The 25,371-nt window shown below is 48.6% G+C and overlaps 1 protein-coding gene across 1 annotated transcript in view; it reads right to left on the reverse strand.

Moving 5' to 3' along the window:
• Nucleotides 1–25,371, reverse strand: part of LGR6 (leucine rich repeat containing G protein-coupled receptor 6) — a 148,600-nt gene that overhangs the window by 93,704 nt on the left and 29,525 nt on the right. The window contains exon 2 of the mRNA XM_009948094.2: nt 1,572–1,643. Within this exon, the coding sequence (XP_009946396.2) occupies nt 1,572–1,643 (72 nt within the window). The remainder of the gene's footprint in view (nt 1–1,571; nt 1,644–25,371) is intronic.

A 25,371-nucleotide genomic window follows, 5' to 3' on the forward strand; every position in this document is an offset into this window, starting at 1 on the left:
TTTTGAAATGTCAATGTTGTGTGGCTGCAAGAACTGATTCGGTAAAAAAGTTTCATTTAGACAGATTAATCTGCAGTAAGTGTCACATCATAGAATCATAGAATCACAGAATGGTTTGGGCTGGAAGGGACCTCAAAGATCATCTAGTTCCAACCCCCTGCTGTGGCAGGGGCACCTCCCACTAGACCAGGTTACTCAAGGCTCCATCCAACCTGGTCTTGAACCCTGCCGGGGATGGAGCATCCACAGCTTCCTTAGGCAACTGCTCCAGTGTCTCACCACCCTCAGCGTGAAGAACTTCTTCCTTGTATCTAGTCTAAACCTGCCCTCTCCCAGCTTCCAACCATCATCCCTGTCACTGCGGGCCCTTGTAAAAAGTCCCTCCCCAGCCTTCCTGTAGGCCCCCTTCAGGTACTGGAAGCCCACTGGAAGGTCTCCCCGGAGCCTCCTCTTCTCCAGGCTGAACAAGCCCAACTCTCTCAGCCTGTCCTTGTAGGAAAGATGTTCCAACCCGCTGACCATCTTGGTAACCCTCCTCTGGACTCACTCCAGCAGCTCCATGTCTTTCCTGTGTTGGGGGCTCCAGAGCTGGAGGCAGTATTCCAGCTGGGGTCTCACGAGGGCAGAGCAGAGGGGCAGAATCACCTCCCTCAACCTGCTGGCCACGCTGCTTTTGATGCAGCCCAGCCGGACATATATATATATATATATATACAGTAAGTTTATGCACAGTAAGTTTACAACACATACATCAAATGCAGCATTAATATTAGTATCTCATGTGATGTAATAATAGTGTTTCGAAGAAACTGCTTCTTTTTCCAACAGCAGCTATCGTGTTTAAAGGAGCAACAGCATGAGAATAACAACTGGAGGTATTTCTCATGGTCAAGTGGAATAAGACCATACAGGTGCAATTTACCCATGTAGAAATGGCCAGCCTCAATATCTGCCCCCCAGGCTCCAATTTTTGGGGCTCCCAAGGGATTCCAGTGGTTTCTAATGCTGGTGGTTAATTTTCACACTTTCAGAAGTGGGGCCACTCCTCAACTGACACACAGCCACATGCTGATCCCCAGGGACTGCGATTGCTGTTGTGTCTGAGTGATCCTGCTCAGACCATGGTTCACATTGGGTGCACGATGGGACACCTCAGCCTCTGGGACAAGTTTTTCGGACTTCAGTTGCCCAGGCTCATTGCCATCCAAACTGCAAAGTACCTGGGAGTTAATGTATCTCTGGACTGCAGGAGGCTGTAAGGGGGACCCTGGATGGAGAAGGGTGACTGAAGCTCCCTGTTTACTGGCTCTGTTCTGGGGCACAGTGTTGATTTTTGCACAGTGGATTTGGTCCGCTTTTGTTTTGTTTTTTGGCACGTGCACCATCTCAGCCTAAAGGTAATGACCTCAGTCAAACCCCTAAGCTAGAGTATCAAATAAACACTCGCCCAGCATCCAGCTCCCTTCCATGTTGGCCTGTAGTTGCAGTGACAACACTGGGGGTTGCTACCAGAGCCGCAGGCACCCTCTCTAGTGTTCCCACCCCGACCAGTGCAGCCACTTCATACTCACAGCTCCTCCAGGAAGCGCAGGTGACGGAGAGCGCTGGGCTGGAGCCAGCTAATGTTGTTCATGCTCAGATCTCTAGTGGGTAAGAAAAAAAGAAATCTGTGGTCAGTCACACTGTGGTTTGCACAAAATAAACCCCAATGCCAGGCTCCGTGTCCCCTCTCTGCTAAGAGGGACTACAAGAAGCCCCTGCAAACGGCATTTCAGTGTTAGCATCTTAATGACAGCCCAGGCTCCGCCTGCAAAGGGATGGAGGGGAGTAACCAGAAGAGACATTGACTCCTTCAGGGTGGTCTGCTTGAGCTTCTCCAGGTCATGGAGCAAGTTAGGACATTTCCTAACAGCACAAGCAGTGTTAGCATCTCACAATTTTTGGAGAGTGAACAGGAAGCCCAGTGATGCTGGAGTAGGACAACATGTCCTTGGGCCGAAAAGTGACTTTCTGTGGCCACTGGTCATGCCAGTCACCACAGGGAGCTTTTCCAGTGTGTGGATAGACAGATTCTTTCAAGAAGAGTGCAAGCCATGGAAGAAGAGGTACATCCTGTTGGATAGGCCTGTTCTAAACTGGAAAAACTAGAGAACAGTGCCAGGAATGAGGGACGAAGGTTGGCTCTGTGGGTGACAAATGCTGAGTTTAGGAGGTGGGAGGAATCTGATTGTGCTTGTCTCAGTATTTGCCATTTCCAGCTAAAGGCTCACCTCCTATCTGCTTAGGGTCTGACAGACCCTGCCAGAGGAGACTGTGCTGCGACCCAAGGGGTCCAGGTCTTAAGCCCTTAGCACATCACAGAGCCACTGTGAGCCACCCACTGCAGAGCTGTCACCATCTTAGGATATAAAAGTAGCAGTCTGCAGCAAGCGGTGCGTTAGACAAGCTGCTAGTTGGAAAAAACAAGGCTGCTTCCGGGCTCTGGGGCTCTTCAGGAGGTCTGATACTCGATAGCTGGAACCCTGCGCTCATGAGAAGCTGCACGTGAAGAAAACCGTGCTTGTTACCCAAGTCTAGAGCCACCCGTGTCCAAGTGACTGCAAGTGGGCATTGACTTTTACAACTATGAGGAAAGATAAGTCTGAGTTAAAAGCTGCTGTGGTTAAACCCAATGGGAATAGATGGGACATACCCCTTACCAAGCAAAGCACTCCCAGTCAAATGCCATCTGAGGTGCTGGGTGGACATGTGTCAGGCAAAAGGGACTATTTTTGGTCATTGTGTACAGACAGCTGTACAACAGCTTGGCTGCTTTGGACTGCTTAGACTAAACGGCAGAGGCAGACAGGTGTCTCTCTTGTAATGTGAGACCAAGGAGGCACAACATAAAAATAAAGGCATTTTACTTTACTCTTTCCTCCTGTAAAACTGACGGACTTGTGAGTCTAAGGAAGGATGTGCCCTCCCTGGCAATGTCAGTGGGAATCTATCTTGGCATTGGATGAATGCATGGAGGAAGGAAGTTTGTGCCAAGGGCAAGGACTGATGCACGAAGGAGAAAAGTCCCTCAGCACAACCCAGCCATACAAGAGGGACCTCTCTGAGCTGACTGCCATCAGCTCACACAGCACACCATCATTTAAACTGAGATCCTGCAGACCCAAGAGATGACACTGCAGGTCACATCTCAAATGCCCTGGAGCATCACAGGCTGGCTTTGGGCTCTGGGTTGGAGCTGGCTTCAGTGGAAAATAGGTTTATTGAAAAAATTACTGAATTCCTTTGTATTCTTCAGAGAGACAATTCCCGAGTTCTGCTAGTAAAGAGGCTTAAAAAGTTTGAGGGTGTAAGCTGCTTCATTTTGCACCATTTTCAACAAAACCCTCCACCACTTTCTGACTAGATCCGTTTGGCATTTGTGGAGGCAAGTTACACCTAGGGAGGGTCTAAAGCCTGCCTTTACAGCAGATGTGTCCTGTGACAAAACTGTGCAGTTTCATGAGCTTTATTTAAAGATACTCCTGAAAAATTTGGGTTTTTTTCTTTAAAACTTTCTCCTCTCCAAAGCAGCGGTGGAAAAATACCCAAAAGACCTACAAGAGTCCCAAATTCTGTTTTCAGAATGAATGAAAAAATGAAGTTATTGTCTCCTTCGTTATGTGTGCATTCTGTATTTGGATGATCCTGGGATACAATAAAAGGGTTAAAATATTATTTTGTGCTGCTTCTATTTTTATTTTTAAATCCCTAAGGGCAGTTGCTACTTAGCATCCATTAAAAAAATCTTTTTTTCCTACATCAAAGTGTCTCCTGTTTATGTTGTAATGAATCAGTCTGATGTTTTGACATGTTGTGAAACAATGTAAGAATAACGAAAAATAACGTAAAATGAAAGGCTATGAAACAAAACACAGATCTGAAACATCCAAGGTTTCCTTGAAACTTCGAGGCACGCTCCTTAAGTTGCCTTCTGCTGGCAGCGTGGGGAATATTCCTTGCCTGCCGCAGAGGCACTTTTCAAACCTCATTGAACTGCATTTTGGGTGCCCAGCCCTTTCCCAGGCACGACAGGGAGAGCCGCCTGTCCCACACCCCTGGGGGGTTGTAGGGATGTACAGACCCTCAGCATCAGTCCTACCCGGCAGTATGGCACTGTGTGGCTGGTGGTAATGGGGAGGTCAAAGATGTTTTGACCCCTTCTTTTCTCTTCCTTGATCCACACCCTGAAGAGGAGTAAAATACACTGGTTTCTCAAGAAATCTTCCAAAAGGCAGAGGAGAAATACCACTATCCCATCACTCTGACAGCCTCACAGCTTCACCTCGCATGGCTTTTCTTTAAATGCCCCTGTCACCCTCTTGCACCCCCGGGGCTCCTGGCCATGGACAGGGCTGAGGGAAGGGGCTCTCTCCCACCATATCTTGGGGCAGTGTAGAAAACATCCAGCCCTGATTGCCAAGGCTATTGCATGGGCAACGTTTGGAGTAATTTTATTTAAAACTTACTGATGCTCTGGTGGTTTGCAGTCCTGCAGGACTTGAGCACAACACATCTACACTCACAATACTGAAAAGGGGACACCCATAGTGCAAACCCTGGTAGTGGTCTGCCAGCTGATGAACAGCGAGGCAAATATGGTGCCAATGACTCAGCTTTACCATTAACTCCCCAGTGTGATATCCCACAGGGGTTCCACACCAGCTCCTCTACAGCAGTGGACGTTACACCTGACTTGATGTGGTGGAGTTCCTGGACTGGCCGTGGTATGAGGACAGCATGGAAGGGATGGTGCAAGGACAGATGGTGTGAAGGAAGAACAAATTCCTCCAAGGGCTGGAAATGAACTTCCTGAGCACAGTCCTGGACCCAGTGATTTTGCTAGCCACAAAAGTACGAGATGTTTCTCCATGGGCTGTCCATGCTTGTGTGAAAGCTGAGACACAGGATTCTTGTCTGAAGTGTTGTGGGAGTAAATATTTGACTTATTACTCATGTATAGATGTTGTTGACTTGCTGTGTTTTCCCAAGCTCATGCTTTTGCTCTTAGCAAGGATTCTTGTGTACATCCCTAGCACATGCAAAAGTGGAAATGCTTCCTGTCAGAGTAATCAGAGAAGCTATTTATCTTTTCAAGTGTTTGGGGGTGGCTGCTTCAGCCAGCCACATCGAGTTAATTTTAAAAGGAATCTTGTTGGGTTTTGTTTTCCAGCAACATCTGGCAGAAGGATTATGGATTCATGGACTAAACAAATTAGGGACCTCTCTGACCTTTCTCAGCTCTGTCAATGACTTTGACTTTCCAAAATATCTCTCTCTTTTGAGTCACTAGCATCCAGTGGAGTCAAACAAGTGCTGAGGCACTCACATCTAAGCATGGGTATTGTCATTTGCACTGGAGGAACGACTACAAAGATGGGGACAGTACCATAATTCAGATGCCAAAGTCTCTTGAACTGTAAAGGAAATTAGAAAGGTAGAAGAGGAAATGGGCTGCTGCAGCTTCACCCAGGCTTGCAATGTAGGACCAGCAGAGGAACTGTCCAGATTCTCGCCTTTGACTTCCTAAGAACACACTGCATTGGTGCGCTGGGACGAGCCATCCTTCTCCTGCCCCAGAGTTCCTGTGCTCCTTTTTCCCCAGTGACTGGCCTGTCTGTCCTCTCTACAAGCTATCAAATAAAAGCAGGAAACCTTTTGCTATCAAATCATTTTGCGTGGCTGTGGTCTGAAATGCGGACAGTAAAGTGAACTATTCTACTACTCCCAGAACAGAAACTCTGTTCCGGTATCGCTCCTGTTCACCCATGAAGCAATGTCTTTTAAGGCCTCTTGCATTAGGTGTTGAAATTACCTATGCTTTCAAATGGCACTGCACCAAAGCCATCATGGCTATAATTAGTGTGATTTAACATCCCCCCCTTCACCAACTAATTCTAAACATTTATCATAAGCATTTCTAACTTGTACCTGCAGGAAAACTGAGACACAGTTCATGGAAACTGAGCTCATGTGATTCAGCCTCAGACCTTACAACTCCTCTGGCCCTCGAGGGGTTCCTTAAATTATTCGCTTTGATGTCGCCTTCTTTCATGAACAACCTTTGATTATTCACTGATTAGCTGATTTCCCTTACCAAAAAATGATGTGACACACACCATGCTTTGGGTACCCCAGTAGGACTGTCTGCCATGCTCTCTACCAGTGCCGAGATGGTTACTGCAGTGTTTTAGTTTGGGGATGATATGAGCTTTAAAGATCAAAGAAATTTATCTTTGGTGTAATTACTTGGGCAGGTGGGATGCAGGCTGTGTTGCTGGTGGTCTGAAACATGGAGCCATGGATGCCCCTGCAGGAAGCAGCACGGTCCCAGCAGACTCATTTCTGGTGAAGGCACCTGTGGGACCTTGTAGAATTGCATGCTCTTAGGCCAAAAGGGAAGGTTTTTTGTGATACGATATGTGGGTCTCCACGAGGCACCCTGTGATACTTGCCCAAGATAGGGCTAAGCAATATCCCCAGGATGTACCTCTAGGGTCAGCAGGATTGATGTATCTCACACAAACTCAGGGTGTCTAAAATCTGCCACAAAACTGGGGAGAGATAAACCCTGCTCATCACCCCCAAAGCTCATGATATACTTCTTCCCAGAGGTGTTTCCCCAGAGATGCATTCTAATGTGAATTAACACAAGCAGAAGTCAACGAACCTAAAGTAAAACAGGTTGAAGCCACACTAGAGTAACACAATGAGATTATGGCTGCTCAGTCAGGAAGGTTTGAAGGTAAAATCTGCAGTGATATGATTTTGGCTGAGGCATCTGGTTCAAGATCTGCAAAGTGCACAGGACTGGCAGAGAGAAGGTGCTCTCCTGGAAGCCAGCACAGGACTAGGAGTTTTCCGACAGAAAGAGCAGCTCCTAGCTATGGCTGGGAGATTTTCCCCAGCCATCTCTCTCTGTACTCCAAAGGGGCAGAAAGTCTGGTCACTACCTTCAGTCCCCTGAGGTGCTCTCCATGGGTCCCTCTGTCACTCAGCATGACAAGAAGCCTGTGTACTCCTGCTATGAGAGCAGGGAGAAGTAGCTACCTTCAAGCAGTTGTTTGATCTGCAATGTTTCTGCAAGCTCAGGGTGTGGTTCAATGGGCAGACCTTCAGGGAGTCAATAGTGGTGTACTCTATGGGCTTCTGGCTTCTTTCATACCTTGGTGAAATCCCATGCATGTGGCAATAGCTGGAAGCTTTCCCCAAGACACTGGACAGGATTTTCAGTATTTAGGGAAATGCACCTTGTGCTCCTCTTCTGTAAGGAGGCAAGATCACCCCAAAGAACATATCTAACTACTCTCCTCAGGTTTTGAGCCTACAGGAAGCTACTAAGAATCCCAAATGGTAACTATCTTCTCAAGCCCTAAATTTCCCCACTATGTGAATATCTTTGCATTTTTCAAGATGTTCAGGATATTAATGTGCTCTCTTCCCAGCACAGACTCAACTTAGCCCCTCTCAGTGTTGGTGCTGAACACATGGGTTCCTGGATGGTAAAAAAGACCATCCTTACATTGAGGCAGTTAAGTAGAAATTTTATGGTTGTAGGGAGAAGCTAATGATTTGGAATCCTCTTGATTAATTAATTGCACAATTACAGCATTAAGGCCTCCCAGTTCAGCAGTCTGATTTCTGGGGGAACTGTATAAACCAGACCAAAATTCCCATCCTTATCCTGGAAAGGTCCAACACTAGACCTGTTCTTGCAAGGTACGAAACATGCTTGCGTCTCTGAAATCCCTAGGAGATGAGCAATGTCTCTATCTATCTTCTGGCCACTCTCATTAGCATCCAGTGGAAAATGCTTAGTTACAACACTTTTAGAAAAGAAACCCAAAAGCAATAAATGATAGTTTTAGAAATTCTCCAGATTATACTAGAGTGATTCATAAAGGTTCTGGTTATCTCCTTTCCTCTTTATCTTGAAATCTCCGAGGTCACCACAAAATGCCTGAATTGCTTGGGGTAAAGCTGGGGCTGACGGTAGAATGGTACTTGGAGCCATAGACCCAGCTGAAATTTTCCCTAAAAGCCTGCAGGTTGAAAACTACGCTAGAGGTAGTCTCCATAAAGAAAAGGAGAAAGGGAAGATAAAGAGATCAAAGCAGTCAGAGCTCATTTGCATTACACCATATCTGGAGGCACCAGCCCTGCTTCAATCCCATATCACTGCAATAGGCAAGAGCAGAACGTGTTTCTACTCCCACCTCTCCATGTTTGAAAATAGATCAGTCATCTTAGATCATCCCCCATGTGTAGGCCCTATCCGAGATCTCCACAATGTTTCAATAATAAAGACTCAGCCAAGGCCAGTTTGCCAAGGCGAGATTAAGCCCATCCCTGCACCAGCAGGTCTTCAGAAGTCTGGTCTGTTCAGTGAATAGCAGTGACCTATTGTAAGAACAATTCTCATGTCACTCTGGCCACTTCACTTCCAGCTCCTCCCATAGCTGCCCTGGCTCTGCGCTGTGTCCTCCGCACGTGAGAGCAGAATGGGGCTGAGCAGAGGAGTGATGCATTTCTGCCCTTGGGAATGGCTGACGTGAGAACAAGAAGAAATAACTTTTAGAAACCATTTGCCAGGTCAGGGCTGCCAGTGAATACCATCTCATCCCAGGGCCTGAAGCATCTGCCAGGGGAAGGGCTCCCCCTCGACAGCAGAGAAAGGAAGGTGTGGAGTGCACAGCCAAAGGTAGGGAGAAGGGCAGATTACTTGGCAAAATTGGCTGCAGCCCCATGGAGGAGACATGGCTGAGAAGCAGCAAGGAGCTGCCTCCAGAAGCCACCGTGCCATGGGGCAGAGATGAAACTTGGATCAGAACATGATGTCTTTTTTTCCAAAAAGGCGAAATGTGAATCTTGCTAGAGATTTTCCTCATGGGCTCTGTCTCCTGGCTGCAACTGTCCTAGTTGCTGGAGGAAAGCCTGCTTGATGATAAAAGGGGAAAGCACTTGTGCTGTGACAGGGCGGGGAGAAGATGGCTTGTCTTGCTGGATGAGCACGATGGCATTGACATCTTCTGGCCTGCAGATGTACAAGTGCCCCGGTGCTTCCAGCCCCCATTAGCACAGAGCTGCTTCCACTGGAGTAGGGGAGTTTCACACACCAAAGCTAGGGGGAGGCTGATGGAGCCTCCTCCTGGCCCCTCTGCTTTCACCGTCCAGATAGAGCAATCAGTGCAGCAGGCTGCTCTTGGTTAGGTGCTGGACAAGGACCATGTTTTCCATTTCTGACACCATTCTGTGAGTTCATGTTTTTGGTGATTCCCAGGAAACAGAAGTCCAGAAAGAATTGTTTTGGGTTGATCAAAATAATAACAAATGTGTTGGTTTGGGGTTTTTTCCTCCAGTTTTGACACTAAAAAATCATCCCAGAAAGGACATTCTAAGCTAAAAGTCATTTGAAAAGAAAAATACTTTCTGTCCTGGAAGTGTCCAAGCAGGACTTCTCAGCCTCTTTAAAACTCTTTTTATGTTTTTGCCTCACATAATAGGATTCAGAGTTGGCCAGTGTTGGAGCTGGGTCAACACGAGCTTTTTCCTTAGTGTGAGCACATCAAATCCAAAAGAACCTCTAAACTAAAAAGAAATATTGGGGCATGAATGGGAGCAAGGAGCATTTTTTTTAAAGCAGGAAAAATGAGATTGCCAGCAAATGTCCTTTCTGCCCACTGTGTCCTTTGGAGCAGCCACAGTCCAGCAATGTCCTGACTTTTAGCAACTAAATGGTCTCCACTAGATCCCTGGAAAGAGTCTCACGCTCTCTTGTGTCCTGAGTGTGGGTTTGTTCCCTGCCCTTCTCCAGGTCTCTGCTGGGCTCTGGCTCCCCACTTGCCAGGCGCTTTGGGAACAGACTTGGTCACTCTCGTGGAAAGTGAAACCTCTCACCCTGCCAGAGTAGGTATCCTCTTAACACCCAGAACAGCTACCAGGGAAAGGTAAACTCAGGAGCATCTTCTTCTTTGCTGCCCAGCCAAAGCCTTTTGAAAGAGATAATGAGCAGTAAACAGCAAACAAATGCAATTGGTGCATCCGACACATTCCCCACGCAAGTGTCCTTGAAATCAACCGAGTCATCGAAATATTGTGCTTTCAAGTTGACATCTTCTGCTTTGATTAGGGCAGGCTATTTATGAAGACAAATGTGTGGAGAATCTCTTACCCAGCTCTGCTCTGGGACACTAGCCATGCTCACCTGAGAGCTGGCTGGGGGGCACGGTGCTGTGTCTGGGAAGAGCAATGCAGAAGGGTAGAAAGCGGGTCAAGACAAGCCAAGGAGGGTTGTAAGCCACAAGGCTGTTCTAGGCAGCCAGAAACTCCATGGCAGAGGCACTTGGCAGCAGATGAGCTGTTCCATGGCCTGCAGTGCCTGAGAAGGTAGCTTGTTCATTACAGTCTGCCCTGCTCGCTCCAGGCTCCTGCCCAGCACCTCCAAGAAGACCTCTGTGGGTAGTTTACACTGATGGGCACTGTGCACAGGACTGTGGGAACAGAAGTGAATTGTTATGGACATATTCCTGGGAGAGTAAATGATCCACCTGGAAAGCATGGCTTCTTGGACTGTACCAAAAAAGCAGACATTGAAGGAGCAGACAGATCATAGGAGATGGACCAGGATCTAAGGAACTGGGTCAGTGTAGAGGTGAAGATACCAGGACTCCTCTGCTTGGCAAAGAGATGTGTGAGGAGAAATGTGACAGAGAAGATGATGCTGATTTGAAGGACTAGGAGGATGTATTTTTTAGCTACAAATTGCTGGCAAAGAATTTTGCAGAGTTCCCCTTATAAAGACAAAAGACAAAGATACAAGACAAATTATTGGAGGATAAATCTATCTGTGACTATTCAGGGTGATTGTCCAATGCTACATCTGGCTCCAGGGTGCCTAAACCACTGATTCCTAGGACCTGGGCATGGGGGTCCAGCCAGGTTGAGGACAACACAAAAGAGGTTCTTGAAAGCTGTCTTCTTGTTGCTCCCAGTGGCTCTTGCTGAGTTTGCATGATCAAATATCTGAGACTGACAGCCTGGCTATGCTGGATGCCAGCTTTCAGATGGCCCGCTTTCCTTTTGGGGTCATACATGTGGAAACTCCTGTGGCCCAAGTGCTTTCTGAGTATGTCGTTGACTGGGACCGGCTTTTGGACTACCAGCTTGGTACCCATGCCTGACTCAGAGCACTTGCTTTGAGCTCTGGTTCTCCTTTCAGGAGCAGTCTGGGGAGAAGCTAGTGTGGTCTGCATGCACATGCCATAGACATGCTTCCAACTGCCTATCAGGGGCACATGCAATGACTGTCATCCACATCCTTCCTTTGATCTGCACAAAGTGTGTTTGGCCCCACATATCCTGGAAATGTATAAGCTGGAAGTCTAAGGAGAAGCAGTATTTGAATTAGGGAAAAAGGCTCTCTGAATACTGAATTCTACCTCTGCCTGAGGGTTGAAAGCCCTCCTGGACATTTTCTAAGATGCCCACAGTTAATTTTGTGCAGAAAGCCCTGCACATCTGGCCCAGATCAGCCACCTCTCTTTCATTTCTCTTCATTGCACATGTTCTCCCTTCACTGCCAACTTCTGACACCCCCTACAGTTGTTCAGGAATCCCTGACAGCTGATGCCCATTGTCTCCAGCTCCGCTCCATTACTTTCAGACCCACTGAAACGAGATGGTGGAGCCCAAGGCTGGCGGGCAGGAAACTGATAGCCTGTCATTGGCCCGAAGTGTATGTAAATGTGCTGGTTTCTTTCACACTGAGAGGATCTGGCAGTGCACAGTTATTCCTGTTAGTTCTCTGACTGGCAAGAAATCAGAGAAAGGATCTGGCAAGCTGTATGGTCACAGATGGTGTGTGACTTCTACCTGAGCTGGGGGCAAAAGGTGCTGAGATGGGGAAGAATGGGGACAAGGCACTACTGGAAGAGCACTGGGCCAGTCTGCCTCACCCTGTGCAAGTCATATCTCGGGGGGGGCAACACCAGCTCAGGTGTGGGGCAGAATCTGATCCCAAAGTCCTGAAACTAGTGAATAAAGCAGTACGCGTGAACCAGAGGGCTGGAGGAGATGCACTACTGAATCTCTGCGGAGTTTGTGTCCATCACTAACTGGAAGAAGCAGGCAACATTTGGAAATATTTTAGAGGGGACAAATTCTGATATATTGTTTAGTTGAAAATGTCAGAATGGCTGGTTGAAATGCTTTATGCTGACATCAAGACATTTCATTCACTGAAAGCCAAGCCATGACAATGCAATATATGATGACAGACAGCACCTGCACGTATTAACCTGAGGCTGAGTTCGGAAAAATCAGGAGTAAAATGAAACCCCAATAGAAACAAAATCTTTCACTTGAGATTCAAACATCTCCAATATGTTTTCATTCAAAAACTTTGACCACATCTGTTGCCTCGAAAATTTTGTGTTTGATGAAGAGCATTTTTCGCTCTAGAAAAGTATTTCATAGAGAAAAAACTGGTTTCCCTGTGCATCATAAGCAGATCCTTTTGCTGCTCATGAGCAAGCTGCTGCCATGGGACCCTGTGGGGTGCTAGGCACTACCACTGTGGGAAAGGGCTATAGCCCCATGGGAACCCTGGTCTTGGTGCTAGGCTGTGTTTAGACACAGGAGACATTGCGTGAACTGCTGTTTCCCATCTCCCCCTGAAGGAAAGATGACGAGTTTCTATGTTTCCCCAGTGCACACTGCTTTGAAGCCGCCTGTGTTATCTCCAGGGCTGTGCATGCCCCGATCTGAAAACCCATGTGCTAGGGCGGAGAGGTGGCTCAAGTGTTAGGGAGAGACCAATGCACTAACAAAGAGCTGGCAGAGGGAGTAGGGCTTGGCATTTGGAGACTGTTACATAGGCTTTCTCCCCTTGCATGTGACCTCTTGGACTTGCCAAATGTTGATGTATGTGCCGCAGCTGCGCATCATTCTCTCAAAGAACAGGAACCCAGTTACTAGGGTATGGAGGTTTGTACCTGGCACTTCTGGACAGATCCTCTGAAGTTCCTGGGAGAGCACAACAGGTTTGCTAGCAAGAAATGATTTGAAAAGCTTTGATAAGAAGCCTGTGTCTTCCTGCCTGTGATTCCTTGGAGCAGGTCCAGTGAAAACTGATTTCTCTTATCCAGAAGGTGAAAAAATATCTCAGGTTAGAGGAAAAGGAGCACTAAATATGCCAGATACAAGCTAATGGCTTTATGCCCAAATCCTTGACCTCATGGAGAGGGAGTGCTTCTCTAAAACATGTTGGAAAGCTCTGTGAAGATGAAGCATGCAGATCTCCAAGAGATAAAATCCCAGGTGGGATTTATCCAGGGAAGGTTGTGTTGGGGACAGAGGCTCTCCCGTTAACACAACCTGCCCAAGAGGTGAGAAGAAGCCCCATCTCCATCTTGGTTGTGTGCAGCACCATGCCCTACACCAGCATCCTCACACCGTTGTGCTGCAGCCAGCCCTGAACTCGCACTGTGCCCAAGATCATGTTTACCACAGTGGCTGCCATGGTCTGCTGAACCCAGCCAAGCTGCTTTCCATACTCAGCTCTCTCCCCAAAGACACCTAGTACCTTGTTTTGCTTTAAGTACTAGTTGCACCTGGGTAGATTCCCACTGCCCCCATAAGTGCTTTGCTGTGGGGTGGTCAGGATTGTAACTCAGGTCTCAGCAACAGGCGGTGTGGATTGGACCGCTACAAAGAGCTCGACAGGGCTGTAGGCACGAAGTTCATGTGAGGTATATGCATGAACTTGTGACGAGCCATGGAGAAGGTGCGTGCAGCACGTCTGCACTGAGAAACGTCAGTCTCGACAGGCAGCCAGACACAGCAGTGACGAGCGTGGCCCCCTGGTCTCCGAACTGCTGCTCAGAGGCTAGGAGCTGTGTCAGCCTGGGAGCTGGCAGGAGGGACAAAGGGAGGCAGTGCTCTGTCTTGGGAAACAGCCCCCAGAAACACTCAAGTGCTGGCCCTTCCCACATTTGGTTTGGAAAGACTGTGCTGCAGCAGCCTGTGTTCAAATGGCACTTTCTAAACACTCCCAGCCACCCTGACCAACCAGCAAAGACAATTCAGTGTCATAAACAATCAAAGGAGCCAAGGCTATGTTTGCATGCCTGAAATGGCCCTGGTGCCAGCTGTGTTGCAATGCTGGCCAACAGACATGAGAAGGTGGGCTGCTGTGAATGTTCCCCTTCAGCTTGTGGTGCACTATGAGGCAAAGTTTCTCCTCAGGCATCACTGCCCTGCTCTTAAAAGTGCTGCCTTCGGGGCCACCCTGTGAACCCGAGTTTGGGCTTGCCCCTGGAGAGGGGCAACACCAGGGGATCTGGGATCAGCTGGGAAACCAATCCCTGACACCAGAGTGCTGTTTTAGTGTCAGCACTCTAGCTCTCCTGGCTATCCTGATTTTCAAGCAGAACAAGCTATAGCTTTTCTTTTTGGCCCATGTGACTCATATTATGTGGGCATCAGTCCCCCAACAGGGACACAGCTCTTGTACTGCCTGGCTTGGATTTGAAATGGGTTAAAAATCTCTTAATCCAGCTACAAATCAGGATGCGTTGGGCATTGGGCTGGCTCTCACTGTGTATTTTTTCACAGGCACCAGTCATTTGGGTGCAGTGAGCACAATCCTTGCCCAGTATAGAAATGTGTGCCCTGCACAGTCACCAGCAGTATTGGGGAAGGTTGTGTCCTTTGCACCTTCAGGCTTTGCCCCAGCTGAGGCTGCGGGTGCCCAGCATTTGCTGCTGTCAGGACATACCAGCATTAGGAATTCTGTGCCTGTCCCCTCTGCTCTGGAGCAGAGAACCCTAAAAAGCTGAGGGAGGTGGACTCCTGTGTTTCCCTGGTGCTCAGCTCCCTGCTGGCTCCTGCAATGGGCTGCTGAGGTGCTGGCAGCAGGCAGAAGTGTTGACTTCAGTCATTCGACAACTGCCAGAGAAAAACATCTTTTAGCTGTGTGCTGTCCCTAGATTTTCACCTGTGCCTTTAGAGCTGGGGTCCAGCTACCGTGAATGGGGTCTGTCTGCCCAAGCTCAGCCCCCCACCAGGGCAGGATCCAAACAATAGCTGCTTCATCCAGCCAAATGGGACCTTGTCTGCACTGAAACCACAGTCATCAAAACAGGGACCCTGCAGCACCCTTGCATTCACCTTGGCTTCCAGGCACCACGCTAGGGATGTGGGTGGGTCCTCTGTCATATCTGCCCACCACGGGGACGTCTGAGATATGACAGGCTATCGCAGATTGCACTTAAAGCCCCTGTGTGAGGGACGGCATCCAGCCCCAAAGGACTTTGGCAAATCTTTGGCCAAACAAAGAGCAGCGGTTATGTTCAGCTCAGAGCTGGCAGAGACCTCTGAGTTGTCTCTCTTATTTTTCATATGCCTTGGACCCCAGCAGAACCCAGCTCAGCAGGGTCCTTCTCTGAGCAGAATGACTGAGAGCCACAAGAGAGGGGGGAAGAGTTGTGGGGGAATAACAACCCTGTGCCTGTGCGTTTCATCATGAATGCAGGTGCCCTGTTATGATATGAAGGCTTGTTCATCAGTGTGGAGGCATATCGTAAGGATACAGGATGATCCTAACTGCCTGCCCTGCCCAGAGGGGAGCTGCCCATTGCCAACGATGAGGCAGCAGAACCTCCCTTAAGGTTTGCACTTTGTTTTTTTAATCTGGTTTGTGGCACTACTTTAGTCATGACTGTGAGAAGCTGTTGTGGAGATAGAGGGCTACCTGTGGAGGCTGGGATTTTTGAAGAAACTTGTGTGAGGACCTGAAAATTGCAAACAGCAATAATACAACATCTGCAGAGCGTCTGCCGCAAGAGGAGAAAATCATGTCATAACCTAACACCTGCTTAGTGATGAGGAAGTGTCTAGGCTTTGCTTTTGAGCTCACTTGTCTTGGAGACGGTGTGCTCTGTGCCAAAACAAGTCAGGGAAGGAACAATCACGTCATGACAAGGCTGAATACATTTAGTGCGCTCAAGCAGGAACGGAAGGCAATAATTCACTCTGAAGCAGGACTAGCTTGGAATGGTCTGGCGCTGCAGATGATTTATATTTAGAGTTGGGCTTGGCAGGTGCTTTTATGGAACAGAAGTTTGGTTTTCTGTTGTATTCAACCTGTCCCAAAAATAGTTTAAACCATTCTGCTTTGTGGCATGGCCAACTATTAACAATCGCAGCTGGGAGAAAGTGCACAGAATTGCCCTCTTCTGTTTCTTGTGAGTTGGGTGGTGCTAGGTGCTGCTTGAGACATGAAACTAGTGTTGACCAGAGACGGCCAGCCTTTTCAACATCCTGCGCCCAAATATCTGGGTGGATCGGCAGAAGCACTGGGGCCTGAGAGAGGATCTTACTCCTCTCCTGCCCCAGACCTCTCCCCTGCTCTCCAGCTCCCTGTGATGTGATGCTGGCATGTGGACTGAGAATTAAAAGACCAGCTGAGACCATGTGCTCCCAGCACTGTGGTGGGAGGGCAGACAACGTGTCCTTGCAGTGGGGCTGTCCTGGCATGAGTGTCCATGACGGGTTTTGCAGAACTGGCTGTGGTGGGCTGCAACATGCTGTCTGCATTGACCCTGCAGCATTGGCTCAGGCAAGGCGATGGCCAGTGCTGAGACTCCTGAAGCCTGGTGCTGGTCACCCAGCATGCAAGGCAGGGAAGGGCATGAAGGGGACTGGCACACACCCAGCCCTGTCCTCACAGTGTCTAGACATCTGGCTTGACCCCTTGGCTCTGGAAATTGGATCCCTACCTTGGGCCCCATTAGACAAGGCTTTGATGCCAGAGCTATGGGGATGGATGAGCCTCTGCTGGTGCCCAGGCCCAGTGTTAAGTGTTTTGCTTTCGTCATGAGACTTTGAGTAAAGGAAATCTCAAAAAAAATTGCTCCTGCAAATGTTCCTGCCTTCCCTTTTTTTTTGGTGTAAGGGGATGGATTTGGATAGAGTTAGAAGGGAACTATCACCTTACTCAAGGAAGCAGAATGGGCTCTGGGGTGAGATTCACAAGCCACCCCAGGTATTGCCCTGTCTGAGTACTAATGGCTGACCTCGCATATGGGGAGCAAGTCAGGAAAAGTGGAAAAAAACCCCAGAATTTGAGATAATTCAGAAGCATAAATAAAACTAAAAATAGGAGGTTTCTATTATTTAAGTCCTGTATCTAGGGCTTTACGAAACCTCAAAAGCACTAGTCTTCCTGCTGGTGCTAGGGCAGAAAACCACACTGATGGTATGTGCAGAGACAGGATATTACTCGACGACTCCCACTGCTACCTGCAAAGTGTGTCAGAGGCCATGGCACGACCCTGGGACATGGACTCTGCCTGTTGGCCTTCCCCCACTGCTCAGGCACCAGAGATTTTGGAGAGCATAGACTAAGGTTGGGGTTATGCATGTCCCCAGCATGTTCCCCACCCTGATGCTCCCACCTTGTCTCTGAGCTGGGGTGGGAGAAGCAATGTCCATGGAGCACAGGGAGTGGGCTGCTGCCCGGATAGTCTACCTGGCTGTCTCCACCTGATAGCCTGTTGACAATATCTGTGCAAGGGGTGTGCTAAAGGGCCACCTAAAACAGATAATCTTGAAGCTTTTACTAGTTTTCTAACCAGCTCGCTTATGAAATGACCTAAGAATGTCCAAGGACATAACCTCAGCTGGAAAATTCACCAACCCAGAGCCATCAAGAAAGGACATGACAAAGCTGTGCAGCTGCAATCAGTGGACCTGTATTGGGTTAAAACAACCATTTGCTAAAGACGTGGCACCTGCCTGGAACAGTCAAGACTGTAAGCAACGTGGCAGCCTGAAGTTGTTGTTGATCCCAACCACATGGTCTTTCAGAGCAAAAAGGATGATGAAGTGTCAGCATAGCTACTACAGCATTTCCTGATCCATGCCTGTTATACCCACGTGAAGAAGGGATTGCAAAAATGCCATGCAGGCAGTTGCAAGTTGTGAAAGCCTTTCTTCCAGCTGAAAATGGATTATTTCTCACTCCCACACAGCCCGCAAGATTTCACCTCTTGCGCTGACTTCCCGCTGGCCTCGCTGTGCACTCATGTGCTTGTATGACCTGGTGTGTGATGCTGCTTGTCCCTGTTCTAAGGCACTATATCAAAGGCATCAGGGAGGTGTTTTTGTTCTTAGTGTTGGGGTAAATGAAAAAGGGTTGGGACATTTTTATGCTCTAAATAAGGGGGAGGGGAGTCACCAACCAGGCATGGTTGAGACATCTGGCAAAAGAAGTGTCAAAGCAGGTGGGATGAGCTGTACCCAGAGGCAGAAAACAGTCACAGCCCAAGGATTCAGGTTCTGGCTCGGGTCTGTGAATGGAGCTGGTGCTCAGAAGGCAAATCTTGCCTGTCTCAAGCACACCCATGCTCGAGACCCTCCCTATCTCTGCTTTGCTGACAAAGCAAGACAATGGAGGCAGTTCCTGAAGCAAAGAAAGTTCAAATTCCTCCAGCCAATTACCTCATGGCAGTAAATCTTCCACCTCTCTTTCCTAGTCACTGGTGAAACCTATCTATTGTCTGGGGAGCCGTCTGTCTGCCCCAGGACAAAAGGGAGAACAATCAATGGGCTTGAGTGACATCCGATGTATGAAATGATGGAAGAATAAAACAGGGAAAGGGCCAAGGAGAGGTGGGTGGGGAGGAGATCTCCAAGAGGTTGCTCCAGAATGTGGGTGTCTGGTTTGCAGAGGTGTCCAGCCTTGCCTGCCTGGTGCAGGGGTCATTCAGGCTGGATGCTGGTCAGGGTTGTGCTGGGGAGGACTGGGGCTCCCTCTGTGTGGAGGTTTTTGGAGTGGGGTGTGCTGCTGGCCTGGAAGGGGGTGGCTGCCTACAGCATTGTCCAAATCCTGTCCATGCACCCTAAAACTTTCTTCCCCATAATGTCAAGCTGCCTAGTCTTCTGGGAGCAGAGTGGAAAACAGCCCCTGAGTGCTAGTAAATCAGCACGGTGAGCACCTCCTTGTTCCTTCTGCTGCCCATCTGCACTGCCAGGGACTGCTCTTCATCAGAAAGAAAATATCCTGTGCTATGAAGATCCAGGCTGTTGGAGAACAATGTCTCTACATTATTGCCTTCAGTCCTCATGGTCCTGAGAAGGGCATGAAACCTGCATGTTCCATGGCTTGATTAGGGGTCAGTGGATGTCAAAAGAGGCCCTGTCTCCAGCCTTGCTGCTTGATGCCCTCATCTGACTTGCTGAAGCCAGATACAAGCAGCCTCACCCTTGCTTTAGACAGCCCAAGGCACTGCTCTTCCTGGGAAGACCAAGGTCCTGGGAGATCAAATATGAATCCGGTCCATTGACAGGACACTCTTTGCCTGTTGTATCCTGTGCAATATCATGTGCAAGAAATGAGAAGCAGCTGCAGTAATGTCTGCTTTCTGAGGCTTTTCCAGTAGTCTGGAAGAACCAGGAGCTGCACCTGTGAACTGATGAAGCTGAACGGCTTCAGTTTTAGTCCATCCATCTGCAGTCCTCACTCTCTCAAGCCACGCTATGGCCAGGCTCCCAATCACAGTCTTGCTAGACAAAATTACTGAAAGTGGGAGAAAGAAGACTTAATGGAAAAGAAGGATTTCCTTAACGTAAAGTGCAAGCTCTGATGAGACAAGAGAGAGAGCCCAGAGTTGTGCAAATCATGAGAAGACTGAGGATAACCAGGTGAGAAGCAGACATCAGGCCTGTTGGCAGTCCTGGTGCTGGACGGCATCTCCTCTGGCTGATGTCTGACCACCACCTCTTCCTGCCACTGCTACTCCACCAGATCTGCTCTGATGACCACCAGGTGTGGATCAAGTGATCTGAGGGCTGAGCGCAGGGGAGGAGGAAAGCAGCTGCTGCGAAGCTCTGGACAAGTAATGTGATGGGGCACATCCACTGCAGCATGCCCTGAAGAGCCTCTCTGTGTGCAAGAGAGGGAGGCAGAACGAAGGACTATGAGGCAGTTGCAAAGCAATCCACTGATGCCAGGACAGCACAGTATGTTTCCCCGATTCGTCTCCCAGCTTTGCTGCAGTCTCCTCTCTGCTTTAGGCTTTTGGCAGCCTGTTGGCTGCAATGGGCACCTCTCATCCTTCGCAGCCCCATGGCAATATCGTGACACTTTTTTTAATGTTTCCTCTGGGACAGGTGAGTAACTTACCAAGTGATATTAGCAGGCACTTTTTGTATAGCCTGGGCTAGAGGGGTTTTCACCTGAAGCCCAGCAGGGTAGCAGAGAAAGGGGCAGCAGAGAGGAGCTGGATGCTGCTATGTGGAGACATAGAAAGGCTCTGGTTGCACGCTCAGCCTCAGATGACTCCTCTGCTCTCTTGGAGTGGAGCTGACCTTGGACATAGAGATTGAGGCATTTGTGTGGGTAATCTAGGGAAATACTTTGGGTTTTGACTGCCTTCCCACTCAGGATGTGGCCACAGTCTTTGTGGTATGGGCAGACACCTTATCATGGTTGGAATGGTTGCTGGCCGCCTGATCCTGCATAAACCATCTCAGAGCCATGGCCTGCCTTGCTCCAGGTTCTTGCTGTGCTTGTAGGATGAAAGGAGGCATCTCTGGATGACAGTGAGGCAAGCAGCATCCCCCCCATAGCCCACACTTGTCCAACACTCCTGTCCAGCTCCAGTTTGATCTTGCTTTTATCTTGTGCTGTTTCATTGTACAAACTGTTTCTGGAGGAAGTCAGTGGTTGTGCCATTTGTCCCCTGTATTTTGGACTCAGCTATGGGATCAGTAGCCGTTCATTGCCCCAACAGGCTGAGGCACAGAGAGAGACAAAGTCTTTTCCTACACTATGCCTTAGAGCTGGCACAACTCCCATGACCCACTGATCTGTTGAACATTGTGGGGGGAATCTGAAACCACCATCATGGCCACAAAGTGATGTGCTAACCCAGACTATTGTGAGGAATGATGAATGATGGCTGACAGAGTAAGGGAGACCTCGCTCTTGTTAGCAGACACCACAGGTCCTTGCAGATGTCCTCTTCGTGCCCAGCTGTGCCCATTCATTATGTTGAGCTGCTCCTCATTGCCACAAACCAAAGGTCAGCCACCGTCCAGGATCTTCTGAGTGGTTCCCACACTGCTTCTGGCAGTTAGCAGGGCTGGGTCAACCTGCTTTTGACGGATGTTTTTTGTGAAGTGGGGCTGGGATCGTGCCCACAACCTGTCCATTTGTCAGTGCCTCAGCAGAAGAGGGGTGCAGAGGTGGGTAATCCCCATCTGGCCCTGCTCATTGCAGCAGGAACATCTCTACAATTCTCAGTGCTCAAAATGAGAAGTGCAGCCTGAGCTGGAGATGGGGATCTGGCAGCAGAATTAGGCAATCCAAGCATCGTGACCCCTGAGCAGTGACTGAACTTCTCACACAGAAGCTAGTGTCGTGCCCAGAGGACAGCAGAGACATGGACTGTCAGCTGTCAGCAGAAATTTCTGAAAACTTGTCTCTGTTGGGGAACTGCAGCCTTGTACCTGCTCTGGTCCCTGCTTGCAGACGCAAACCCTGCTATTGGAAACTGAGGTCTGCCATTATGGGACATGCCTCACAGCTGTCCTAGAGCAGATCAGGCAAAGGGCACAAACTACTGCACAGGCTGGTGTGAGGTGCAGTCCTCAGCCATGTACGAATATTGTTGCAAAGATCTTTTACAAGGTTAATCCCATTATTTAGCAGGTCTATATATCTCAAAATAGCAGCAGCAATGCATGGCAGAATGAAAGAGGAACATTCTGGACACAGGTACTGGGCTGCTACAGGTAACTCGTAACTCCAGCAAGAGCACGGGGAACAGAGCCCACTGCACAGAAGGTGCATGGGAGGAATCGCAGTGTGACATGCTGTGATCACAGCTCGGGGGCTGTGAGTGATCACAGGGTAATGTCTTTATACATTGTCCTGCTGCAGACAGTGACCACCTTTGCTTACAGCTGCCAGGGGTCATGGTGCTCGGGCACCATTCCTAAGGTGTGCATTTGGAAATGCAAAGGACAGCCACAAGGCACTAGGCATGATGAGCCCTGGATCACACTGAAACTCCCGTATTGAGATTTCTGGTGCAGATCTACCTATTCAACTTCTGAAAAAATTTGGAATAGCTCTACTGCCTTAATATCCCAATAATACTTGGAGGCCTGGCAGTGTTCTGTGTTTCCTTGCTCCATCCGATAGCACCTTCCTACCTCCTTGTTATATCCACCTGCATCAATGCATTCCTGTCACAATAGTGCAAGCAATTCCAGTCTTGCTTTCAACGCCAGAGATGGCCATCTCCAGCCTTCAAATGCCCCATATGCTTGCAGAAAGATGCAAATATTAATTTATCTTAAGGAGACATCAGATTGTCAAGGCAACCACCTGAGTGCACTGCAGTTCCCTTCCAGTGATGGCTCCAATGTACATTCCAAGAATACCCATCCAGTCTCCAAAAGTCAGCCCGATTTTAACAACCAGATGTAAAGAGCATCATCCTGATAGCTGCACTCCCATGAAGGAACCTCAGACTGAAAGCTGTGTGGGTGCTGGATTTGCAGTATCAGGTCCTGGAGTCAGGCTGCAAGTGATGGAGCTTGGTCTGGGAGAAGCTCCTTGGTGACAGGGCTTTCTGGGCATGGAGGGGCAGGTGCGGGATTTCTGAGCAATACTGGCGGTGTTTGTTCTGCAGTGCACAGGGAAACAGGCTCCAGCGTGTGTTCTTGGTAAATAAATGAGATTATATCAAGAATACACCCAACTCCTATAATTTACATCCTAACAAAACCAGCACTTTGTGACTCTGGATATTGTCAACTTGCTTGGGCAAAAGGGTTAACAACGAAGAATATTTGGTTTCTTTTATTTGCCTTATGAATTTTAAACCTTTAGAAGCCTGGGAAATGTCTTCTTCGAAGGAAAGACCCTCACTTTGTGTGATTCCAGGAGCTGGTGTTTGCTACAAGCTCTAAGAAGTGTAAAGTTTTGACATCGCTGCCAGTCACGTGCTTGCTGCCTTCTGTGCTCCCATAATCAACACCTGCCCAGTTCCTTGCCGGTCATTCGAAAAGTGACCTGGGACATCGATATCTGGCCCAACAGAGACAATCACTGCCACTTCCTAATGCCTGGTGAGGATGGGAGGTGGGAAGTCAATACCTAAGGCTGTTGCTCTGGTACCCCCAGACCAAACAAAGACCACTCAGCTACTCTTTGATATCTGAGACATCTCCCCCTTCCCTCCTCACCAGCCTGCAATATTTCTCAAAGCCAGGGAGGTCCTTGGGACCAACATAAATGCAAAGAGTCCCTGTGGTTGGTGCTCAGAATTTGCACTCAGAATTTGCTTTTTCCCTGTTAAATGAAGAGCCTTAAGAGAGGTACCACTGGCTTCCCTGCTGCCACAGGCAGATCTTAGAAATACTGCGTGTGGAGCCCAGTGACCATGTCCTGCCACGTGGAGGGTGTGCCTACATCTACCAGGATACGTGAGTCTACCTGTACTGCACAAGCAAATGAGCTGGGGAGACCTGGCACTGGGGAGGGAGGTTTGGAAGTGGTTGGCCGCCCTGATTCCAGCTGTGCCACTGTCTCTCTGTGGGACACTCAAATGGTCCCTTCCCTTCACTAGGCCCTTGACAGCCCTGGAAAACAAGGAAAATTGAGCTTTACCACTTGCAAAGACTTGGGAGCTAAATCACAAAATCAACCAAATAGCAAAATGCTACGGTGAGAGCACGTCCCTGTATGCTGCTCAATCACCCCCAGCACATGTACATCAGCTGGGAAGCCTCTTGACTCTGACCACAAGTTATCTGGCCCTTGGGCAAGGCAGCCAGTGCAATGGTTTCAGCAGAAACTGTCTTTTCTCTGAAAGCAGCAGCCCCTGGAGCTGCAGGGTTTTAGGCTGGTGTCCCAGCTGGGGCTGAAGGAAGGCTCTAAGGGCTTGGCTGCAGCGTGCAGGTCTCAGCCACACCAGACCATCCTTCTGTTCAGTTTGTGTCTTCAAACGACTCTGCTCCCGCTCTGCACTATTAACATTGCTGCCTTCCCTACCACAAGCTGTAAATCCTCTTGACAGCAGGGGAGAAGAAAGCACCAAACATAGATCTGTTATACATGGAGCGATGCTCCCTGCGGCTGCTCTGAAGAGAGAAGATCCATCAGGCAGCGGCACAAAGCAGCTCCCTTTCCTGCCACTGCTTGCAGGATAGCCTCGCGTGCCTGCAGCTGGCACCGCAGCTTAGCCCGTGCTTGCTTCTGCTTTCTGCTCTGATGCCAGCTGATGGGTGTCACATCTCCTTATCACCCTCTCCAAACTTGTTCCCATGTCCAGGCTCCCCCCATCTGCACAGCTGGCTGCTCTTTTCTCCATGGTTGGAGAGGAGCATCTGCTGGGCAGCTTACAGACTGCATTCCCTCACACAAAACCAAGATTTTGTTTTTCTACTTACACTCATTAGACAAAAATGCCGCAGCTTTTCCTACGTTTGCTGTTGAGCTTCCAGCTCTGCCCATGCCCACCCATGCAGTGCCCTGCAAAAGCACTGTCCCACTGACCAGATCACCTGTGGGTATCTACCACTTGTCATCAGAGGCAACTGTCACTAATGCTGGGTTGCACAGCCAGCTTTTGATATAGACAAAAAACGTCTAAGGAGGAGCAAAATAAAAATGTCAACCTTAGTTTGCTGCCGAGGACTTACTCTGTGTTAAGATCTGAACAGATTTCTTAAGACATGGCAAATTTCTGTCAAGTTACCCAGACTGTCTCTGTCCTACCGCAAGTTCACAGCAATGTTCACAAGAGAAGAGTTCGGCCCGCTGGCTGTGCTAGGCAGTCATTGCCTCCTGCTCTGCTTGCTCTTTGCTGTGCTGGGGTGCTCAGCCAGCAGAAAATGGAACAAAGCAAAGAACTTATTGCAGAGATGGTGAAAAGGTTTTTGCCTAACATTTACTTTGCCAAATACACTCATGGAATGACAATGCAAGACTTGGCAAATGAGCGTCAGGATTTCTAATTATTCGTGGAGGTAAAGGCTACAAAACTCTGAAAATATTAGAATGTTCTGTTTTCACAAAGTCCCTTGGAATACATTATTCTTAATCCAAACTGACACAATTAAATAGATTGAATTGCTTGAAATCAGTTCAGACAGAACATTGTCTTCAACTGAGAACAAATGCTCCTGTTTTTCAACTTGTGAGAGCAGTTGGAGTATTTTCTCCTAGGATTTTTTTCTTGTTTCCTACAGTTTGTCCATCTCCACCTACAAAGACCACCAGCCAGGAATCAGAAAGGACCCGGTGAAAGGCCAGCTAAT

This window comes from Leptosomus discolor, chromosome 21 (genome assembly GCF_034619465.1).
Source record: "Leptosomus discolor isolate bLepDis1 chromosome 21, bLepDis1.hap2, whole genome shotgun sequence".
In the NCBI taxonomy this organism is placed as follows: domain Eukaryota; kingdom Metazoa; phylum Chordata; class Aves; order Leptosomiformes; family Leptosomidae; genus Leptosomus; species Leptosomus discolor.